The 22,370-nt window shown below is 39.2% G+C and overlaps 1 protein-coding gene across 3 annotated transcripts in view; it reads right to left on the minus strand.

The window, feature by feature from the left end:
* The window catches only part of fgd5a (FYVE, RhoGEF and PH domain containing 5a), a 50,457-nt gene that overhangs the window by 26,613 nt on the left and 1,474 nt on the right, over window positions 1-22,370 (minus strand). For all 3 annotated transcript variants that reach the window (XM_079844585.1, XM_079844586.1, XM_079844584.1), the window contains exons 2-7: window positions 18,895-21,566; window positions 10,585-10,702; window positions 8,163-8,221; window positions 7,668-7,698; window positions 1,079-1,230; window positions 578-734 (exon numbers count right to left, since the gene is read on the minus strand). In XM_079844585.1, the coding sequence (XP_079700711.1) occupies window positions 578-734; window positions 1,079-1,230; window positions 7,668-7,698; window positions 8,163-8,221; window positions 10,585-10,702; window positions 18,895-21,494 (3,117 nt within the window). In that variant the 5' untranslated portion in view covers window positions 21,495-21,566. The remainder of the gene's footprint in view (window positions 1-577; window positions 735-1,078; window positions 1,231-7,667; window positions 7,699-8,162; window positions 8,222-10,584; window positions 10,703-18,894; window positions 21,567-22,370) is intronic.

Genomic DNA, 22,370 nt, shown 5'->3' on the forward strand with positions numbered 1-22,370 from the left:
AGAAAATATGCAAATAAGTGCTCAAAAATCAACCAATTTTATTTTAGTAAAGCATGACCGACAATCGTAATGAAGCAGCCAAATGAACTTACGGCAACTGCATCACAAACCATGCTTTGTCTGTAAATGACGGTTTTATATGGATTATATTTTAAAAACACTTGTACTAGCCAATCGTGGTCGTTTACTGACAAGCCTCAAGGGAGCCGTCCCTTGAAAACAAATAATTTCAGACAGAAGATCCGAATAAATATTGGAAATAATCGTTTTTCTGCATATATATACAGTATATATATTGTGCAAAAAAGGTTAATTAACATTAAGTGAACCTCAGGGAACATTAAAATAATAAAATCATGACCCCTTTAAAATAATTTCTAGTTTCAGAAAGAAAAAATATTTTATTTTATTTTTGATATAACTTTATAACACATTATATTACATTTGGCATAACATCGTCCCACCATCTTTTTTTAACTAAAAGATAAACTGTAATGAATTGTGACTAAGGAATCATCAAATTGTGATTAATTCCCAAACAAACCACAAAGTCCAAAATTTTCATCTCAGACCTTACCTCAAACTGTTTTACCACATCCTCGAAAGCTTTACTCTGTCTACAGCTCTCCTCCAGAAGTGACATGCTGCGGTCATAGTCTGAGATGTAGGTCGCAAAGGATGAAAACTCAGCCCGGCGCGTTAATATGACATCAACCACTGATGGGCTGTCCTCCCTGAAGATGAATGGGAAACAACAAGAACTTTTCAGAGGGCATCCAAGGACATTCATGATAGCATTATAATGGATTGTGCTTTTGGCAATTTAAACACTTTTGAGAAAGCACTGCCTCCTCAGAGGAAACGCTGCTTGTCTTTATTAGCATGTGGCTCAGGTGGGAGATGCATACAGTAGATGCAGAGTGCATCCATTAGCACCTCGTAAATGATGCACATGTTATTTATAACATAAGTATGGACTTTTTATGGAATGCCATGCTATAAAATGTGTGCATAAGCATGTGTATATTTGGTGGATGTTGATGTGCATTAGTAGTATTGTGAGTATGCGTGTTCTCACCACTGTTTAATGCGGGTCTCCAGCTCATTGAAGATCTCATTGTGCAGATGGTAGGCCTGAGGAAGAGTGCTCAGGATCTCGCCCAGCTTTCCATTTTCTAACAGAGGTTCCTCATCATCTCCTACTGCTGACTCCACTGCTCCCCTGAAGTCCTGTAGAAAAAGAGGGTTGGCGTAAGGAATCAAATATCAAATATTTCAAAACAATTATTAAATAATGTTTTAATAATTATTTTGGACCATTTGATGTTTGTAGCTGCCAATAAAAGTGTACCAGTGACATAATTGATTAAATAATTGTTTTTTACGTTTCTCATCCACATTGAAACGTCGGAAAACGCTTAATTCACCTTACAGCGCATGCATAAACCCTCATAAAAGCTCACTGAGATGATACAGACAGAACAAGACATAATCAAGTTATCACGCAATTCTTCTGGCAGGATTATTTTATTTTATTTAGCAAAATATCTCACCATTCACTGATACGCGTCCAGGTCGCACTCACTCACCAATATATGTTTGGTCTGAAACGCAACTGCTCTCATGTTTTCCCGTAGGACAGCAAATGCAAGTACATTTTTGCAGGACTGTGATATGAAGAGTGTGCAAAATGACATATTTTAGCAACTGTGTGAAAGTGAATAGCAGATAACAGGCACAATACTGGTATAAACATAATTATCTATTGGTTCAATATGCGTCACATGACTAAACTTTTCAATACCTCCCTTTTCACAGTTCACACTGTAACGTTTTCAAATTTATCCACTTTGGAGAGCTTTTTCAAAAATGTTATTGTTGTTGCTAAAAACGCCATTTCAGTGTGGACGGAAGGCCAAAACGGAGAGAAAAAATACGTTTTCAAACAAAACCGTATTAGTCTGGACCAGGCCTCAGACACAAGGATCACGACAGATATTGAAGAAGAACAAATGGGATGTTTATTGTAAGAATCAGCAGGAACGCAATCCAATGCAGGTAAGAACCGAAGAGATGGTTAATTAGCAACAATGGAGACTGATGATACCTAGATTTTGTCTTAAAGATTTGCCAGGCACACACACACACACACACATACACACACAAGAGAGCAGACAAGAAGAGGAGATGGCTTGGATGACTGAGAGATGACTTTGAATCGACTTAAGAGCAAGGTAACAGCTCACAAAAGCTTACCTAAGTTTCCAGGTAAGAGTTTGTGTTCTCTTGACAACTAGTGATTGTGTGGGTATGTGTGCTTGAGTACTGGTCATGTGGGCTGATGAGTGGCAGGTGTGCGTGGTTAGTACTCTGTTGACTGTGAAGGCTGAGTGAGAGAGGTAGAGCCTGGCGTGCTCATTACAACTATACCAACTCCCTTAGGCTTCCGTGCAAATACATCAAATAATCTGTACTTGTCCTCTCTTGCCTCTGAATTGAACTCTGACCACATTCATCCCTCAGGATGAGCTTCCAGGCTTAAGCTACTGGATTGAACTCCAAGCAGCCTGTGCACGAGCCTCCAGTTTTGACACAATCTTCGCCCACAATACCACATGTCATGAGGAACATGTTATTAGTTTCTGCAGAATATATTTGTTTTGGCTGTAACAGACAGTTAAATTGAGCAGTCATAAGCTGGCCTGTTCCGAGACCACTAGCCTGATGGCTCAGGATCCATAGAGGATTTATTTACTTGACCCATTATACATACAGATGTCATGTACCTTATGAATCGACAGGAAGGGATTAAATCTGCTCGGAAATGTCTTCACAGGCAAAGCCATGAGGGAATGTGTGTCCGTTATGAGGAAAGTGATGACATAAAACAAAATCCATCATGCATGCGCACACAGACGTGCAAGCGGTCTTACTGGGAAAGTGATACGCTGAAATTCCTTTCTGAGCTTCACAAATGAATCAATGTGTATTGATCGCAGCCGTGTCGGCATTTGTCAACGCTCTCATAAATAACTCAGTGCTGTTATACAGTCCTCCTAGGTGCTATGAAGCTTGTTTCCTCCGATAGCATCTCAATAGCTGAAACTCCCTTACAACTTTCCAAATGTTCATTGTAATGAAATTGCTTTGTTTTACAGTTGCCTCCTTAAGACTCATTACACTTTTATTGCTCTCTCACAGTTCAGCTAGAGTCAGGTACATAATGACACATTAATGAATCATATGGTGGGAGATACTTGTAATTGTTTATGCTTCTGCAGGCATTTCATTTCAGGCTAAAAAACAGAAATAAATGAAGCAAGCTGCAATTTCTCAATCACATACCTAGAATCCTGCAATACAATTAACACATTAGGGACAGGTTTTGGAAATGCTTTATATTTTGGTGCTATTCAATATCAAACAATGTAAGAATAGTCCACATGTTCTGTCCTGTAGCATTCTGATGGAGGACTCTTTTCCTTTCAGAGTACACAAAACAGAGAGAGTGATAGACAGAGAAACAGCCCTGACCCGTCGAGGCATGGACTCCACTAGTGCTGTGGTATCTGGCACCAAGATGTTAGCAGCAGATCCTTTAAGTCCTGTAAGTTGGGAGGTGGTGCCTCCATGGATCGGACTTGTTTGTTCAGCACATTCCACAGATGCTCGACTGGATTGAGATCTGGGGAATTTGGTCCAGTTCTAATGCTCACGTCCCCACGCGCTTTTGGCGGTGGACAGGGGTCAGCATGGGCACCCTAACTGGTCTGCGGCTATGCAATCCCATACGCAACAAACTGCGATGCACTGTGTATTCTGACACCTTTCTATCAGAACCAGCATTAACTTCTCGAGCAATTTGAGCTACAGTAGCTTGTCTGTTTGATCAGACCACACGGGCCAGCCTTCGCTCCCCACGTACATCAATGAATCTTGGCTGCCCATGACCCTGTCGCTGGTTCACTACTGTTCCTTCCTTGGACCACTTTTGGTAGATACTGACCACTGCAGACCGGGAACACCCCACAAGAGCTGCAGTTTTGGAGATGCTTTGACCCAATCGTCTAGCCATCACAATTTGGCCCTTGTCAAACTCGTTCAAATCGTTACGCTTGCCCATTTTTCCTGCTTCTAACACATCAACTTTGAGGACAAAATGTTCACTTGCTGCCTAATATATTCCACCCACTAATATTTTTGGGGGCGCCAAAAAAAACGAAAAAATGACTTATATAGTTATGGCCGATTTCAAAACACTGCTTCATGAAGCTTCGGAGCATTGTGAATCACTGTATCGAATCAGTAGCTCGAAACGCAAAAGTCACGTGATTTCAGCCGTTTGGCGGTTTGACACGCGATCCGAATCATGATTCGATACGCTCCGAAACTTCATGAAGCAGTGTTTTGAAATCGGCCATCACTATATAAGTCGTTATTTAGTTTTTTTGGTGCACCAAAAATATTCTCGTCGCTATATAATATTAATATTGAACAACTTTTCTCACATGAACTGATTTAAATAGGTTTTTAGTAAATTAATAGATCTTGAGAGGAAATGTCATTGCTGGCTATGGAGGCTTCACTAAGCCATCGGATTTGTGTTCCAAAGATGAACGGAGGTCTAACGGGTGTGAAACGACATGAGGGCGAGTAATAAATGACATTATTTTCATTTTTGGGTGAACTAACCCTTTAAGGAAAAGTCTCCATTTGATCTTCCTGCTATTAAAGAGAAACAATTGATATATATAGAGATCTCATATGTCAGTTTTCTTTTACAGATGGAATGCATTCGCTTTATTTGTGCTATTTTGCTTTGTTTCCTCAGCCTCTTCATCTATAGGACCAAACAGTACTTTCCTGCAACTTTAAGAGATATACTGTATGCTGAACCTAAAACTGCACAAATTCCCATGCAACAGTGGAGAAGGTAACATCCTCAAAGTCACCGTTGACAGCAGCCAAACACTGATTTAATGATGTCATAGTGGACAGAAAATCAAGGTGACTCAGATCCTCAAACTCATTGGCATTCAGAACAGAACAGGGAGAGTGATTAATGACATCTTTATCTTTTCCACATACCCACTAATTGTTAAATGCAGTATAAATATTTATAGCACATCAATATCAAACTAAACGTAAGCTAGACATGAAATACTACTGCAGCACTTGCTCTGATGTCCCTATTCATTTGGCTCCATTCAAAATCCATCCCGCTTATGCTGCTCAATGCAAACCTACGGCATTATGTATGAATAAGGGAACTATAATTACAGTCCTACTGTAACACAATACACCCAACGCATACGAGACACACAGGCATGTATATGATTAGCATTCTTTAGTCGTTAATAGGACAGCGATTCTATTGACTATGGCTTATTTTATTCAAATGAGGCAATTAAAATGGTGAACATGAAGTATAGTAATTTACATGAGGTGCGCTGTATGAAGAACTTTAGTTCCCGTTGGATTGTGTTAAATTGCTCCTTCAGCCACGCCTCGACTTGATAATTGGGATACATATTGTATTAATCATGAAAACATAAGTGCTAAATCTGGTTATGAGGTAACAGTCTAGAGGACAATGTTTAAAACAATAGGTTTTTTTCTGGCTAATTCCATCACTCTCACGGACTCTGCAAGCCATGCACAAACACACAGCCCTAGGGAACTAGGTTAGAAAGACACTTTGGCTGTCAGAAAGGGAGAGCTAATGAAAACAAATGATAACATGAACTGAACACAGTACATCACAGGGCAATATTAAGTACAGAGTAAAGAGCCGATGCATTCAGACAAACGGTAAAACTTCTACTAGACGTCACTAGTCTTCATTACACTGAGATAAAGGAAGCAACTACAGCTAATGTCTAATGAAAAAAAGGGTAATTTCACCCAAAAATGAAAAAAGATGTGTCCATAAAATACAAGTTCCAATGTTGTTTTGAACTCCATTGACATTTATTAGCCTATATGTACAAAAACAAGAATACTTTTTGTGTGCAAAAAACAAACAAAAATAATGACTTGGCCAGCACCTGCGTCAGCTTCACACGCATGCGTCATGGTGCTCACGTGAACAGCTTAGGGCCAGTGGTAAGCCGCCGTTCTGGCGTAGCTCTGACATAACACAGCACTGGACTGTATTTACATCAACAGACGTGAAGAAACTGTAGAATAAAGTCGTTGTTTTTGTTTGTTTTTTGCACACAAAAAGTATTCTCAACGCTTCATAAAATTAAGATTGAACCACTGGAGTCATATGGACTATGTTATCAATGTTTTTACTACCTTTCTGAACCTTGAAAGTGTTAATTAAATAGATTAAATAACTATGGGGGGGTCAGAGAGCTCACAGATTTTATCAAAAATATCTTAACTTGTGTTCCAAAGATGAACGAAGGTCTTATGGGTTGAAAATGACACGAGGGTGAGTAAGTAATGACAGAATTTTCATTTTTGACCTCTTTAATATGACACCTAAAAAAATTTTTATATCACTATTAGTAAGGACAGTATATTCACTGTATAAAATCAGTCTTTAAATGCAAGATATTTAAAGTGTACTTAAAGTATACTTGCAATAGTCATTTGATATTTGTGCCATTTTAGCATAATACAAAATAATCTTTATTTGGACCTCAGCACTACTATGGAAAACTAAAGTACAGTACATTAAGTACAAAATTAGTTGTTCCAATTTAGCAGACTTTAGGTATATCAATTTAGTATACCAAAAGTACAATTACAGGGTATTTATATTAAGTATATCCATATGTAAATGTATTTGTAGTATACTTAGCATAAAAATAAATGTATTTCAAAAACATTTTTGTTTTGGTTTTTCACTAGGGAAGTTCAGTAAATCCACTCCTTGACAAGTTATTTGGGGTTTTTATGTTTATAAGTGACGAGGCTCATGAGAAGATACCCAAAACAAAGGCCTGGTGCGTAGGTATTGCGTCACTCACAGGCTGACTTTTTCAAGACAAGGTTGTCAAGGGCAGGAAGTCTCAGTTACTGAAACAACACTGATAAAGGTTTGCTAACCCCCCCACCCCGAGTGTGTGTGTCTTTCAATGTATGTGATATGCACATGAAGGCATTTGCAATTGCCTGCCAAGACACAGGTAGTGACATCAGCAGCACAGATCTAATTTAGGAGCCTTTCTATGGGACCTTTGCATTTCTTTGGGTATCATTCATGTCTGTAGCACCCTAAGTATGAACAACGGCAATAATGGCGCCTGCCTTAACAATCAATTAATAAGGTTTGTGAAAAAAATTTAATGGTTGAAGCACAAGCCAGTATCATCAAGAGCAAAACGATGACCCGCATTCTGACTGGTAGCAATATACTGGCTTAAGATTTAACATCTCAGTGGTGTGCATACATTGCCACAATTGAGTGACATAGCGTATATGTATTCTGCTCGTAACTTCCTCAGAGAAAATAAGCCACAGAGGTCTTGGATTCTAATAGATGTGTATACAATAATAAATATAAACCTCTGTTATAAAGCCCTGAGAACACAGTGATTTGTCGGAGTGGAAGGATTTACCAGCCATCTTTTTCCCTTGCTGAATAAAAATATAAATTTCTTCTTACTGACCGCTTTTTAACAGTAAAGTGTATGTAAACAAACTGATTTTCATACCTCTTGAAGAATCTTCAGAGCCTTCACATGTCTGTAGATAATTGAAAAGAGGTAACATTACATGTATTGCAATGTACATTGTTTGACTCTTAAAGACAAAAAAACACCTGTCCAATTCTGTAAAGCAGATATATCATTGATCATCCAAGTAAAACATTTACACAGCCGATTTATGAAGTCAGTCTGAGATACATAGCAAATACATTTGAAGGGTTTAATGGAAAAAGCAGGCTTGCTTAGATATTGGATCACATTTAATAAATCTACACGCTTAATGACTCGTTGAGGCGCAACTGAAATGCAATATCTTAAGGCAGACAGTCCAGTAATAGGCTGTCAGTTCGAGTATCAGAGGAGCTGTTGAGTGAACAAGAATAGACAGTGATAAAGATGTGGACAGGGCGTGGATAAAGAAGATCCCTAAAGGACATCATATGAGACACAATTGGTCTGTATCTGAAATGTGTTCAAATCCAGACAGAGACAAACACTTACTCTCTTTCTGAGTCCACCAGGTCTTTGGCAACGTAGTAGGCTCTGGATCGGCCATCAATCTGAGTGACAGAATAGAAAGCCATGAGAGATAAATGAAGACACACAGTGTTTAAAGAGTTTATACAAGTGCAGTACACACAGCTTTCAGTTACAACACTTAGTAAAGAGAAATAAATAGATAATATTAGATACATATATGGAGACGGAGTCAGAAAGGGATGGACATTCTGATTTAATTTCTCTTTCAATCCTGTCAAAAGAAGACTGATTATTTCATTAAAGCACAACGTAAATGAGAAAGCTTTCCTGGACGTGCCGCTTTAAGCACAGATGCATTATGGATGAGAGGCTGCGTTCATGGCAAGCACAAATCCACCATTGATTTGCAAGCTAATCACAGCTGTCTGAACACGATTGTTACTACTGAATGGACATATTTAGGAGAACTTGACTGGAGCATAACTGCTAATACTGATGTACTACATATCCATGTTTAGATTTTAATAGTTTCATCAAAATCTGGGCTAAAGTCATTTTTATGCATGCATAAAAATCCACAATAAAACAAATTGTAAAGTGCAGATGGCCTTTTTCCAGCTTGTTGTTGTGCCGGGATAGGTTACTCCCAGATTTTTCTTTTTAAAGAAGAAGAAAACAAGGAAGCAGGCGTCACAAGGCCGGGGCCCGGCTGATATTACAGTGGCAGAGGGAAGGGGTGGGGTCCGGCTCTCACTGCAGCGCTAAACTGACTGCCAGGAGATGTATGAACCTGGATCTCAGACAATTGCACACGCAGGGAATTCCACTTCAACAGGGAGGGTCCTTGTTTTTACCTACTTTAGCATGTAAAGCTGTGATTTTTCGGGTAATGGTATAAGGAAGAGGTTATAAGAGGTAGTGTAGTAAAAGTGTATACAAGATTGTACGATTAAACTGACAGACAATATTTTTGTGTGCCATTACAAAGGGGTTTATAAAAAGGGACACAAAAATTATGATTTTAAGCCTTCTTAAAATATAAAAAAACAGCATCTAAATATGTAGTACAGACACATTTATACTTAAACAAAAATTATAAGCACGGTATTATAAAAACAATATGTTGTTTGCAATACTTTTTTCCTATACTTGGTACTTTCTTGGTACTACTTGGTACTTTCAAAACAAAGCAAAACATAATGAATTTACTTCCACATTTATTGTATTTATGTATTTATTACATTAAATATTGTATATTTACGCTGTATTCGTTTTTAAAAAATCCTGTATTAAGAAACTTCCAAAAAGAACAATCAATTCTTAAAAGAATACATATTGTAATATCTTGCTCTGAAATAAATCAGAAATATTCTTTCTTTATTTGTTTTCTGCAGACTCCCTGGTCCTGAATTTGAAATATATACTAACGTTCAAAAGATTGGGGTCAGTAAGATTAATATTTTTGAAAAAAAATCTTATGCTCACCAAGGCTGCATTTCTTTAGTCACAGTAAAACAGAAATATTGTGAAATCAATTTTAAAATGTAATTTATTCCTTTAATTGCAAAGCTGAATTTTCAGCTTTCAGTGTCACATGATCAGAAATTCTTTTAATATACTAATTTGGTGCTCAAGAAGCATTTCCTATTATTATAAATGTTGAAAAATTGTTGTGCTGCTTAACATTTTTGTTAAAACTGTGATACATTTTACAGGATTATAACAGCATTTTGAAACTTATGTCTTTACTGACACCTATGATCAATTTAATGTGTCCTTGCTGAATAAAAGTAATAATTTCTTAAAGGTGCAGTATGTTATTTTTTTTCACTGTATTAAAGCATAAAAATATCATACGTTTGCAGAGATTTAGGGAAAAATCAATAAAAAATGTAAATACTTGTTTTTCCAAAAAACAAAGTTTTCCGTGTCAGAATGTCTGTTTTTGTTTTGGTCTGTGTGATCCCGCCCACTGCCAATTAATCCAAAAGTATCTCGACACCACAGGTTGCCAGATGGTGGAAAATATAGTATATTGCAGCCATGAAAGCCAGCACACGAACTGGGTCAGAGAACACAGATTGAACTGAAAAGCATTGGCATGGCATCCTTCTAAATAGCTCTATGACCAGAGGCATATTGAAACGCATATGCAAATGCGGATAAATAAACAGTGTAAGGCTCGTCACTTTCCATTGTCAATTTCACTTCTTCTTGTTGCGTGTCTTCAATCTGGCAACCCGTGTGAGCGTTGGGTCTGAGGAGGAGGGGGCGGGCAAACAACTGTCTCCAATATTTTCAACTGACTGCAGTATCCATTTTAACCGCTAGCAGTCAATATTACATACTGCACCTTTAATAAAAAAAATTTGAAAGGTAGTGTATGTACCATTACTATTAAGCATTGATAAGCATTTGCAACTTGATAATATTGTTAGCTGACCTGTCGGTCATGGCAGTGGTCTCCACAACCGTCCTCTTCTTCAGATGTACGTCCATGATCTTCCTCATTGGACACAATGGCAGACACAGGACAAACAGGAAAAGGCTCAGTGTACGCACTGAGAAAAGATGAAAACATGAGAGAGAGTTAATTTGATGCACTATACTCATTATGGATTAGTTAGTACGTATAGGCTTTTCAAATTAAAATGTAGTTTTGAAAAGGGATTAACACCAATTTTTATCTTGGTTTATGAGTCCCTGCTCTAGAGTTACTGCACATTGTACATGCACAGAAACTTTCGTGAGCTGAGTTTAGTTTTTAGCCTTCACTATGTTTAAATTTACATTTAATCTCTAATGATACAAAGTCCACTACCATCACTGTGTCTAACAGAGCCCCGAGGAGAAACTAAACTGTTACGATCAGAACACTGCATGTGGCAAACCGCAAACCAGCCAATCTCTCCATATTAAAAACAACGGAACAAACCATCTCAAAACAATGTTTTGTATTAGAGGACACTTTGGTGTCCAGCAGAGCAGAAATTACCCTTTGCCAAGGAGAAACAAATTCCCCCTTTTCATTTAAACAAGACCTGGTGAGAATAATTCGTTTTTTTCCTCCCCTGCTCCTCCTTACAGCAGTAACACGGATGGCTGGGGCCAGATTGCGAGGACGTTTACGGTTGGGCATGAAGGGCTGGCTTGGTGATCCTGTGGTGAGCACTTAAAGCCGAAAAGAAGATTCAGCCCTGAGGATATGCAAATATGCACAATGAAGCTGCTTATATACTGTGGAGGGCACACACGAGGGAAACTTTGAGTGCACTAGTGCAACAGTGCAAGAGGCAACAGCAAGAAACTCTTAGATTTTAGCATTAATGGTTTTAAAAGATTGTTGAATGGAAGCAATTAAAGTTAGTGTGGGAATATACTGTCAGTGTATAAAAGGTTTAGAGGTGCTCAGCTGGGTGTCATACTAAGGACACTGTATGCTTCTGAAAAGCACACACGTACAATGTCTGGAGGTGGAAGTGGAAATTGCTCATTGCTCGTAGCCAGCTGAACTGGGCGAGCTAAGGTGACAGTTCATTTGGAGACCCCAGATGAAGCATATAGGAGCCTTCTGGCAGGACGTCACTACAATCTTCAGTGATCTCACCAGCTGAGGACTCATTTTCAGTGAAAGATACAGTTAGCACAAGACAAAGCAGGCCAATTCTTTTATCTGAAACACCTTTCAAATAAATTCAAACTGAAATTACCCATATGCAGCTCTCCAGGATGAAACAAAACAAATGTTTTTATTAACACATTTGTTTTTCAGACTGGTATATGATTTGTGTCTTTTGCATCATGCTGAGGGGATTGTCACGACACAACAATATGTATTTGGTGAAAAATAATCTAATAAATACAAATAAAATAGTAAATAAATATTATAAATAAAATAATATAATATAAAATACAAACATTTACTAAATAAAATACCAATAAAAAGCCATTGGAAAATTTTGAAAAGTCTGTGTAAAATGTGCATTAATCTTTGCCATCCTACTGTACAAAAAATCTCTCCATCAGCCAAAAGTGACAATTTACACAATCCTCCTCATTACTATTTATGAGAAGCAATTATCGAGCAAAGTACTTCTCTGAGCTGTTTGCTTTAAGGTACCCATGAGCTAAATTTACGGCTGAAAATTACAGAGAGAGTGCAATGATTTCCTATAACACACCTATATGTCCTACTTCCTGATGCTTCCCTGAGGCTTGTTATATGTAATTCAATTGATTTAAACTCTTGATAATAACATATACATTAGAAACCCCGGTGTTTCTCTGTCTGAATCTGTGTAATAGTGCTATTATAGAAGATAAGCATCGCTGAGATGACTTCATTACCAGACTTCATTTAACAAAACGTATTTTAATGCAGATGAGGAGAATGTGAAGAACAGTTTGTCTGTTGGTTAAACCGAGATATGTATATTCTTGCTTGGTTTTAGTTTGGTGGTGTCCAAATCTGTATGAGTTTCTGTCTTCTGTTGAACACAAAAGAAGATATTTTGAAGAATGTAGGTAACCAAACAGTTGCTGGTTCCCATTGACATTCATGGTATTTTTTTCTATATTATGGAAGTCAATGGGGCACAACAACTGTTTCTTCAAACCGTTCTTTAAAATATCTTCTTTTGTGTCAGGCAGAAGAAAGAAACTCATACAGGTTTGTAACGTCATGAGGGTGAGTAAGTGATGACAAAATTTCCATTTTTTGGGGTGGACTATCCCTTTAATATTCAGAACAGATAGATATTTTTAAACTGGATATTTGTTTATTTCGTCATCTATTCAGAATCCTTTAATTTATGTTTCATGTTAAATAATGCTTTTAAATTCATCAAAGGATCTGCTTTCTTACAAATGACATTTTTACATTGTAAAAATGATTCAAGTCAAACACTGGCCCCTGTCTTTACTGTAATATATGAAAAGACATGAAGAAAGCTGGGAACGATGACAACAACAATATCTTTGTGGTAGCCTTACTTTCCTGACTGCCACACCTTGCCTTGTTGTTTGGGTCGCAGGGGAGTCTGGGAGATCGGTATTGCCTGTCTCCACCCCATCTCACTGACCCTGTCCCCTCGCCCTTGTCCTGCATTTCCTGTAAACAGCAGTGTGGAGGCTCATTGGCTGGGTGCGTCCTCTCTTGGGATAACCTGGCAATGACCTGAGAGCCCTGGGCACCAGGCCCAACTCAGACCGGACCGGACCAGGCCAGCCCAGGCCAGACCCACACCCAACTTTTGTGAGCGTTAAAATGCCGAAAGCTTTCAGAACGCATATGAAAAGACGTGTTCTATTTCCCTCATTTCTCTGGATGTATGTTTCAAACATCTCTTTTCTTCTTTTTTATGATTTGTGCTATGTTTGCTGTATGTTTGTTTTTTCTTATTTTCTCTCTGTTTTGTCTCAAGATGCACACCAGTAAAGGTTTTTTTTCTAAGGCACATTTATAAAAGTTACTAATTGAACTAAATGTCCTAATTGAATTAAGGCCTAATCCTTGCTTAGTCTAAGCACTGTCTGTGAAACCAGGCCATAATATAATATTATGATATATGATTGATATGATATATGATATACAACCCCAAATCAGAAAAAGTTGGGACAGTATGGAAAACGCAAATTAAAAAAAAGAAGAAGTGATTTATAAATTTACTTTGACTTGTATTTCATTGCAGACAATATGAACACAAAATATTTAATGTTTTGTCTGGTCAACTTCATGTCATTTGTAAATATGCATCCTTTCCTGTCATTCAGACCTGCAACACATTTAAAAAAAAGTTGGGACAGTAAAGCATTTACCACTTTGTAATGTTGCCATTCCTTTTCACAACGCTTAAAAGACGTTTAGGGACTGAAGACACCAAGGGATGAAGTGTTTCAGGTGTAATTTTGTCCCATTCTTCCTGCAAACAAGTCTTAAGGTGGGCAACAGTACGGGGTACTTCAAAATGCGCCACACATTCTCTATTGGAGACAGGTCGGGACTGCAGGCAGGCCAGTCAAGTACCCGTACCCTCTTCCTCCGCAGCCAGGACTTTGTAATGTGTGCAGAATGTGGTTTTGCATTGTCTTGTTGAAATATGCATGGACGTCCCTGGAAAAGATGTCTTCTTGAAGGCAGCATATTATGCTCCAAAATCTCGATGTACTTTTCAGCATTAATGGTGCCTTCACAGAAGTGCAAGTTACCTTTGCCAAGGGCACTGACACAACCCCATACCATGACAGACCCTGGCTTTTGGACTTGTTGCTGGTAACAGTCTGGATAATCCTTTTCTTCTTTGGTCCGGAGCACACGGCGTCCATTCCTCTCAAAAAATACCTGAAATACTGATTCATCTGACCACAGTACACGTTTCCACTGTGTGATGGTCCATCCCAGATGCCTCCGAGCCCAGAGAAGTCGACGGCGCTTCTGGACACTGTAAACATAAGGCTTCCTTTTGGCACAGTACAGTTTTAACTGGCATTTGTGGATGTAACTACGTATTGTGGTACTTGACAAAGGTTTGCCAAAGTAGTCCTGAGCCCATGTGGTGATATCTCTTATAGATGAATGACGATTCTTGATGCAGTGCCGCCTGAGGGATCGGAGATCACGGTTGTTCAGTTTAGGCTTGCGCCCTTATCCTTTACGCACTGAAATTCCTCCAGATTCCGTGAATCTTTTAATTATGTTATGCACTGTTGAATGTGAAATATCCAAATCTCTTCCAATCTTTCTTTGAGGAACATTGTTTTTAAACATTTCAATAATTTTCTCACGTATTTGTTGGCAAACTGGCGATCCTCGGCCCATCTTTGCTCCGAAAGGATTAGACCTTTCTTGGATGCTGCTTTTGTACCAAATCATAATTCCAATCACCTGTTGACATCACCTGTTTCAAATCACATCATTATTTAACCATTTTACCTCATTACTAGTGGTGTCAACAATAATCGATTCAGCAATGCATCGCAATGCGGGGCATGCACGATTCAGCATCGATGCGGCAAAGTGCCATAATCGATTATGTCACCGTTTATTTTCTGGCCTTGAGTTGGACAATAAAGTTTTGAAGTTTCAATTACTTCCAGGGTCATAACAACAACAATCAAGATGGCTGAGGCGGATGGAGATGACCGCGATAGACGGGTAATTAAAAACGCACCCTAGGCTTGGAAAGCGGACATCTGGGCACATTTCGGATTCTGACGCCGGCTTCACACCGCAGGGCAGGAGCGGTGGGTATGGAGAGCGGGAGCCCGCGCCCCCAATGTGGATTTACACTGGCAGCGTTTGTCTCGGGCAGCTCGTATATTGCAAATACAGACAAATATTGTCCATTATGTCACATTTTCCGGTCTTCTCCTCCGAGCCCCGTCTGTCTCGTGCTTTGATTTATGATGGGCAGCATATGCTGCAAATGCGACCGTGTTCCCCTCTGTCCCAAACACACATGCATATATTTGTTGTATATAAGTAGTTCACATGATAAATGTAAGTTAACATTAAAGTGAATATATGCTTCTAGTTTTAATAATTTAAACAGGCTTTTGAAGTTTGGGCAAAAACTTCTGGCAGTGTTGTGTTTTAATTTTTTTTAACAGCTCTGATGTCATATGGGGATTGTGAAACACACGGGGCACTTCACTAAATGATTTCATGGTGAAATTTGTTATTTTCCATGTTAATCTGGTCAGTTTTGATCAGCGTGAGCACCGCGGCAAAAATAGACTCGGCACCGAAACGATCGCGGCACTGCTGCTTCTGCTTCTGCTCCTGCTATGCACTGCCGTGCCGCCTTTGCGTGCGATGTGAATGCTCTAATCTGTTAACATGGGCACGTTGGCAATACAACTAACTTCACAAACCATGTTTATCATTGGCATTTGCAAAAAACACTTATGTTCACTGCTGGAAAAAGTTGGCTTAGTTGGTTATTATTGCTCTATATAATTTCAAATGGTTCTAAAGCAGAGAGAAGAGAAACATTTGTTTCATTCAAAGCACTGAAAGCAGTGATTTATGTTTTCTTTTTCAGGTTTGAAAATGACATATCCAATACCCTGTACCATTAAATTTTATTTTATTTAATGACATTTATGTCAAAGATACAGGAGAGTGATAATACACACATAGCAGCCAATAAAATCTGTTGTTCAATATCTGACTGCTTGTATTGCCTCATGACTGATTAAAAATTTGCCTTGTTGTGTGCAGTAGAATTTTGATGCATCGCAATGCATCGTAGAATCGAATTGAATCGAATCGTTGCCTGGTGAATCGTAATCGAATCGAATTGTGAGGGCAGTGCCAATGCACACCCCTACTCATTACTAGCCCTAAATTGCTCCTGTCCCAACTTTTTTTGAAATATGTTGCAGGTCTGAATGACAGGAAAGGATGCATATTTACAAATGACATGAAGTTGACGAGACAAAACATGAAATATTTTGTGTTCATATTGTCTGCAATGAAATGCAAGTCAAAGTAAATTTAGAAATTGCTTCTTCTTTTTTTTATTTGCGTTTTCCATACTGTCCCAACTTTTTCTGATTTGGGGTTGTATAATAATAGTGCTGCAAAGATCTTTAGACAATCAGCAGTTTCTAAATGCATGAATTAACAAAAAATTAACTGAAACAGATATTTAATTATAATTGATGATTAAATTCAGTATAATTAATACTTTTCAAAATAATCATTAAGAATAAAAAATGTCAAATATTTCTATGATATAGGAGGTTCAATAGTCAATATAATAGACTATAGTAGCTATTTATAACTATAAACAAGGAGTTTGAAATTTATTCCTCAATCATTCTCTCACACTCTCCTTTGGGACTAGCAAAGAGTACAAAACGTTTCTCTGATTGGCTTAGGCATGAAAAATATTCTTTCTTCATGCATCTGCAATCAATCATCGTCCTGTCATTGTGTCTCCATCCACCAAAGTGGCAATGTCAATTTTTCTCTGCAGGCATTCAAAATACGACAAACAAAAACAGACAGAACATCAGCAGTGACGGAGGATTCTCTTGGGACACAGAGCGGCTAATGGTGCAGACACATAGACCCATTTGCAAACACGCAATGCTGTTAGATTGCACATCAGCACAATGAGTCAATAATGTCACCAGAAAAAGGTCCCTGGCTCCCATATCATCTTGTGAATACTGGAGGATGCTTAAAAGTGTGGCACATAAACACTATGGCCAGGGGTAATATCCAAAAGTAGTGAGTATTCACACCATCCCCAGCAGGCTGGCACTCAAAAATAAGTAAATAACGATTTACTGGTAAAAGCTGAAAACACAGACAGAAGTAAAAGACCTGAAAATACTTATTCATATATGGTTAGACAAAAATGATGTTATGGCTATTCACACCAATCATAAATTTGAACCAAAAATTCCTGCTAATTTTCCAAGGGAGAAATACCTACTGCAAGCTATAACTTTTCTCAACTTCTAGTAATGGGTTTTTATTTTGCATTAAAGCATGAAACCTGCACTGCACTTGCATCTGTTCTGTTCTCTGATAAAATCATGAAAAATATTTTTTTTCCAAAAACTGTAGAATGAATGTGAGTGATAAACAATGGAGAGGCTAACAACAATACAAGCAATTCTGGAAATTTCCCTTGTGTTTCTCTGAAAATCTGATTAAAAAGCTACCCAGAGGCCACTTGAAACAGTCCGGGTCTTTGACTACACAGGAGGCAATCGAGCAGAGGTTTCTAATGATGACTCTAGGGTGGTAAAGTGAGAGCAGAGAGGGTCATATGGTCAAAAGGAGGTCAGAAAGTCATCTGTCTTTAAACCTCTCTAAAACCTCAAATCTCCCAAAAGCACAATAAAATAAACACACTTGGGGAGTTTGGTTTAATAACACTACATGCTACCAAAATGCTCACCCAGAGAACAGAAAACTCTCCCCGGTTTTCTCATCTATTCCCCTCCACTCAGCTGCATCAGGCTGTGAGAGCATTGCAATAGAGGAGAAAAATAGCCTTAACGTTTAATCCACTTTCTTCCTATACTATTTGTATCATTCAACCATTGCATTGTATTCTTTCTCACACAGTTAGGGAACTCTAACAAATGTACCATCAAATCCTCCAAATGAGAAAATCAGATAAGCTACCCCGCAAGCATAGTCCATCTTTTGAACCAATGACACTCAATGCCACAGGCTGCTCTACTACCACATGCACAGCAGCCACAGCGTTGGCGTAAATGTTTGGCAAGTCAGTTAGTTTCATTTTCATTATGCATAGCAAAATTAAAAACACAACTGGGCCATAATGTAGAAGAAACCCTGTGTTATAACTGTGTATCTCTCTCTCTCTCTCTCTCTCTCTCTCTCTCTCTCTCTCTCTCTCTTCAATATTTCATTATGTAGTCTAGAATACCTGTAATACTTTAAGTCTTGTTTATTCGGCCAGGAAGATTACAGAAAGTGTTCTGAGACAGAGAGAGGTGCAAGTTGAGCTATCAGAGTGACCAAACACTTGCCTAATTTCCTGTTAACATTGTTTTGGCCAGCACTTCCTCCAGACTTGTGTGATGCTATTGCCATTGTGTTCAGAGGAAGGGGTTTCAGCATTCAAAATATAACTCTCTAGACAATCTTATGCTACAGTCTGATGATTTAAACAGAAATACGTTTTCCTAATATAGTTCCTTTATAATTAACAATGTGGAAAATAAATATTTTTAATTATGTAGTTCTATAAAAGACTGACTATACCTTTCAGTGTCTTGTTCTTCAGTGGTGGTCTTGTTTTCTATTCCTGCAAAGCTATTCATGTCCACATAGCCATCATTCTCATTGGCAGGTGCTGCTGTCCGATTGTGGTCATCGAAGAAATCTGTAATAGTGACCGCCCGAGTGGGCCGTCCATGTGGAATCTGGATATTCTCATAGTCTGAGCTCATTGCAGGAATGTTTTCATAGTCAGAAGTATCTGCACTTGGAAAGGAGATGGAACGAGGCTTAGTGAGGGGTAGGGGCATAAAGGGGAGCCGAGAGCGGTCCTCAAAGGACTCCACTCTGGCTATACCCCTGTTGCTGTAACTCTTGGGTGCACCTTGCCTTCTTTGCCTCTCTTTGTAAAGCAGAAAGGAGGTAGGTATTTCTGAGTTGTGTTGTGGCTTTCCCACATGGGACTGAAGCTGCGGGGAACCACTTGTACTTCTTCGATCAAGCTCCAGCACCCGAATGGGCCCATGGTGGCTAGATTCAGATGATGACCTGGAGGAGCGGACACTGCCATCTCCACGGGCTTTGCTTTCTGATTTTTTCTTAAATTTTAAAGCCAAGAAACGCTTAAATGATGTTGTCTTCTTTTTGGGGTTGTCAGGAGACTCATGTTGGATTAGAAGTGATGGAGAGCTTTTGGTCACAGGCCTCTTAGTTATGTAAGCTAACTCAAAGGGTGGTGGGATATCGACTAGAGATGTAGGTGTTGACACACCACTGGAGGACTGGTGACTTCTTTGAGAAAAGCTTCCAGAGGAAGTAATGACACAAGGCAAAGAATGTGTGTCATCTTTTCTTTGCAATCTGCATTCCTCTCTAGGGGATTTCTCACCCTCAAAGTGCCCTGAGAATGGCAAATCTCTGCCCTCAACAGAAAGTGATCGAGGCGAAAGAAGAAATCGCCTTGGCTTCAGTGAGGGAATAATTTGGTTGGCCTCCGTTTCATCTGAAGGCTTGGGCTGTGGATCTCCATTCTGGTCCAAGGCCACAGTGTAGTAGTCGTGAGATTGGTACTCAGTGCCCGTCTCCTCAGGCACAGTCTCAGGAACATATCCAGGTACTTTCCCAGAGAGCGAACGAGATCTCGTCACAATGCTCTTCCTGTCCAGAGAGATAAAGTTCTCACCCTCTGAGTCAAATCCAGCCTCCTCATAAATGTGTTCGTCACTTTCTGTGTCCGAGTCCTCAAAGAAAGGCACGATGTGGCAGTCCAGCTCTTCGATGTCCTCTTCAAACGCTTCTGTGGTGTGGGCAAAAACCAAGCGGTTTGTAAGTTCTGGAGTTCTGCCTAAATCCAAGTCAGCAGGAACAGTAATGTTGCAAAGTCTGAGACGTGGCTGGCAGCTGTTCCTCTGACTCAAGAGGGCTTGTCCTCGTCTAACTGATCGTTCTCTTATGCTTTTGCCCTTGGTTTTCCTTTCCATGTTTACTGGCTCATCTTCGTCTCCTATCTCGACATAATCTTCAGATGACACGCAATCCACCTGCTGATCATCCACATCATGGTCTTCAATATCAGCATAGTCATCCGCTCCTTCGTTTTTTGCCATCTCTTGATCCTCAGAGGCAGGTTGAGAGACACCATTTTCTAATTTCGCCTGTTCCTCCTCTAACTCTGCCACATCGTCCGATGATACATAGTAAGGCTCTTGGTTTGATGTTCCCTCAGTCGAGTCCATTAGTTTCTCATTGCTGGATTCTTCATCAGTGCATCTTGCTTCTGGATCAGAGGTACATGTCAAATCACTTGGCACAACTTCTATGACAGAGTAGGGCTCAAATGCATCTTCTGTCTCCTCTGCAAACCTGAAGCGTCCAGATGGGTCTTTGGTTGCACGTTCAGCCTGCCATGTGCTGTTATCATCCAGCGTGCCAATAATGTCATAAGGGTATTCCTCACATAGTGAGGGTTGACTGCAGTTTGTAGCCTTTGAAGAAAGCCCAGTTTCATCTTCCTCTGCCACACAGTTTGCACCTGCTCTATTGTCATCTTCATATTGACCCTTGGCATGTTGAAAACCGTCTGGTGGTGGTTCCTCGATCTCTTCATATGGACTTTGAGATTCATCTGCAGGTGTCTCATTTTCAGAACATGCACAGGTGTCCTCAAGTACATTATAAGAATCTTCTCTATTTTCAGCAGTCTTGGTATCATCAGTGATTTTGCTGTGGTCCTCATCGGTTGAATCAAGAATCTCATCAACCATTTCCGACAAATTTGAAGAGGCTGCATGCTGTACTTCAGTGGTATAATCTTTATCTTCATCCTCTCCCACTGTTTCATCCGCTGGCATTTGTAATTCTTTCTCTATTTCACTATAACAAGTTGTGTCATGGTTAGTGTCATAGTTTACAGTAAACTCTTTTACAGATGAGTCGCTCTCCATGTGATCGTCAGTACAGTTTTCTCTGAATGCATCCGTTTCATCCTGTGTGACATCTGATTCACTGTCTTGCTTCTGTTCCAGTCTATCAGAGGATGTTATGTCCCCATTACCCACAATGCTTTGGCTCAATTCAGAGGCTAGCCTTGGTTTGGGTGCCACGGGAGGTTTAGGACCTCGATTGGAAGGACAAGGCCTTGACATCAGGGTGGAGCACACAGTTATAGTCAAATTGCTTTGTCTTTGGCTGAGAAGTTTGGAATTGCTTCTAAAAATCTGCAAACAGAAAGAGAAAAGAAGATTAAAGAATTGGATATATTTTCAATAGAAATTAATGAAAAAATCTTTACACTGACTGACAATATGCCATTATGAGTTTAGCTGCTCCTTTAAAGCTCCTTTGATGAACTGCAATCTCTGAACTTAAAACAAAATGAAGTGATTATATGCTCACTCCATTCACGCTGAACAACATTTTCACAACCATACATCAAAGTAAAAAAGCCACATTAATAATGTATTTTAATAACATCAAAACAATTGACTCTAAAGTGCATCTTAACTCATAAAGGGTTGATCTGAAGGCCATTTTTGGTGAAACACCCTTTCTCTTAACAAAACTCATACTCCCCATGTCTTTTCCTGTTATTTGCTACCTGCCTTGACGCACGTCCTATTAAACTCACGGTGCACTTGGTGCTCACCCTGCTAAGATGTTGTTTCCTGACTCGACTAATTAACTATTCCAGCAGACTCTCCTGGAAGAACTGTGGACAGGAAGTGCAAAGGGGAAGGACATTAACAGTGCACCCTGTCTCCTCCATGAACCCCCTCACCATCTTTTTCTACAAGAGCACGGTTTTGCACAACACAAATACACTTCCTTTTCGTAAGTCTTCCCATGATTCACTGTCCAGTGATAAATCCCACCCCTGACAACCCCCAGACTGGATTTTTTTTTTTTGCTAAAAAGGTCGTTTCAGTGCGTTGAAGAACAATAAAAAGAGAAACATCAACATCCCAACTAAGGTCCCCTTGGCAAAATAACAGGATATGAATTATGCAACAAGAATTCTCTTA

This window comes from Gobio gobio (assembly GCF_949357685.1).
Source record: "Gobio gobio genome assembly, chromosome: 19".
NCBI classification, from domain to species: Eukaryota; Metazoa; Chordata; class Actinopteri; order Cypriniformes; family Gobionidae; genus Gobio; species Gobio gobio.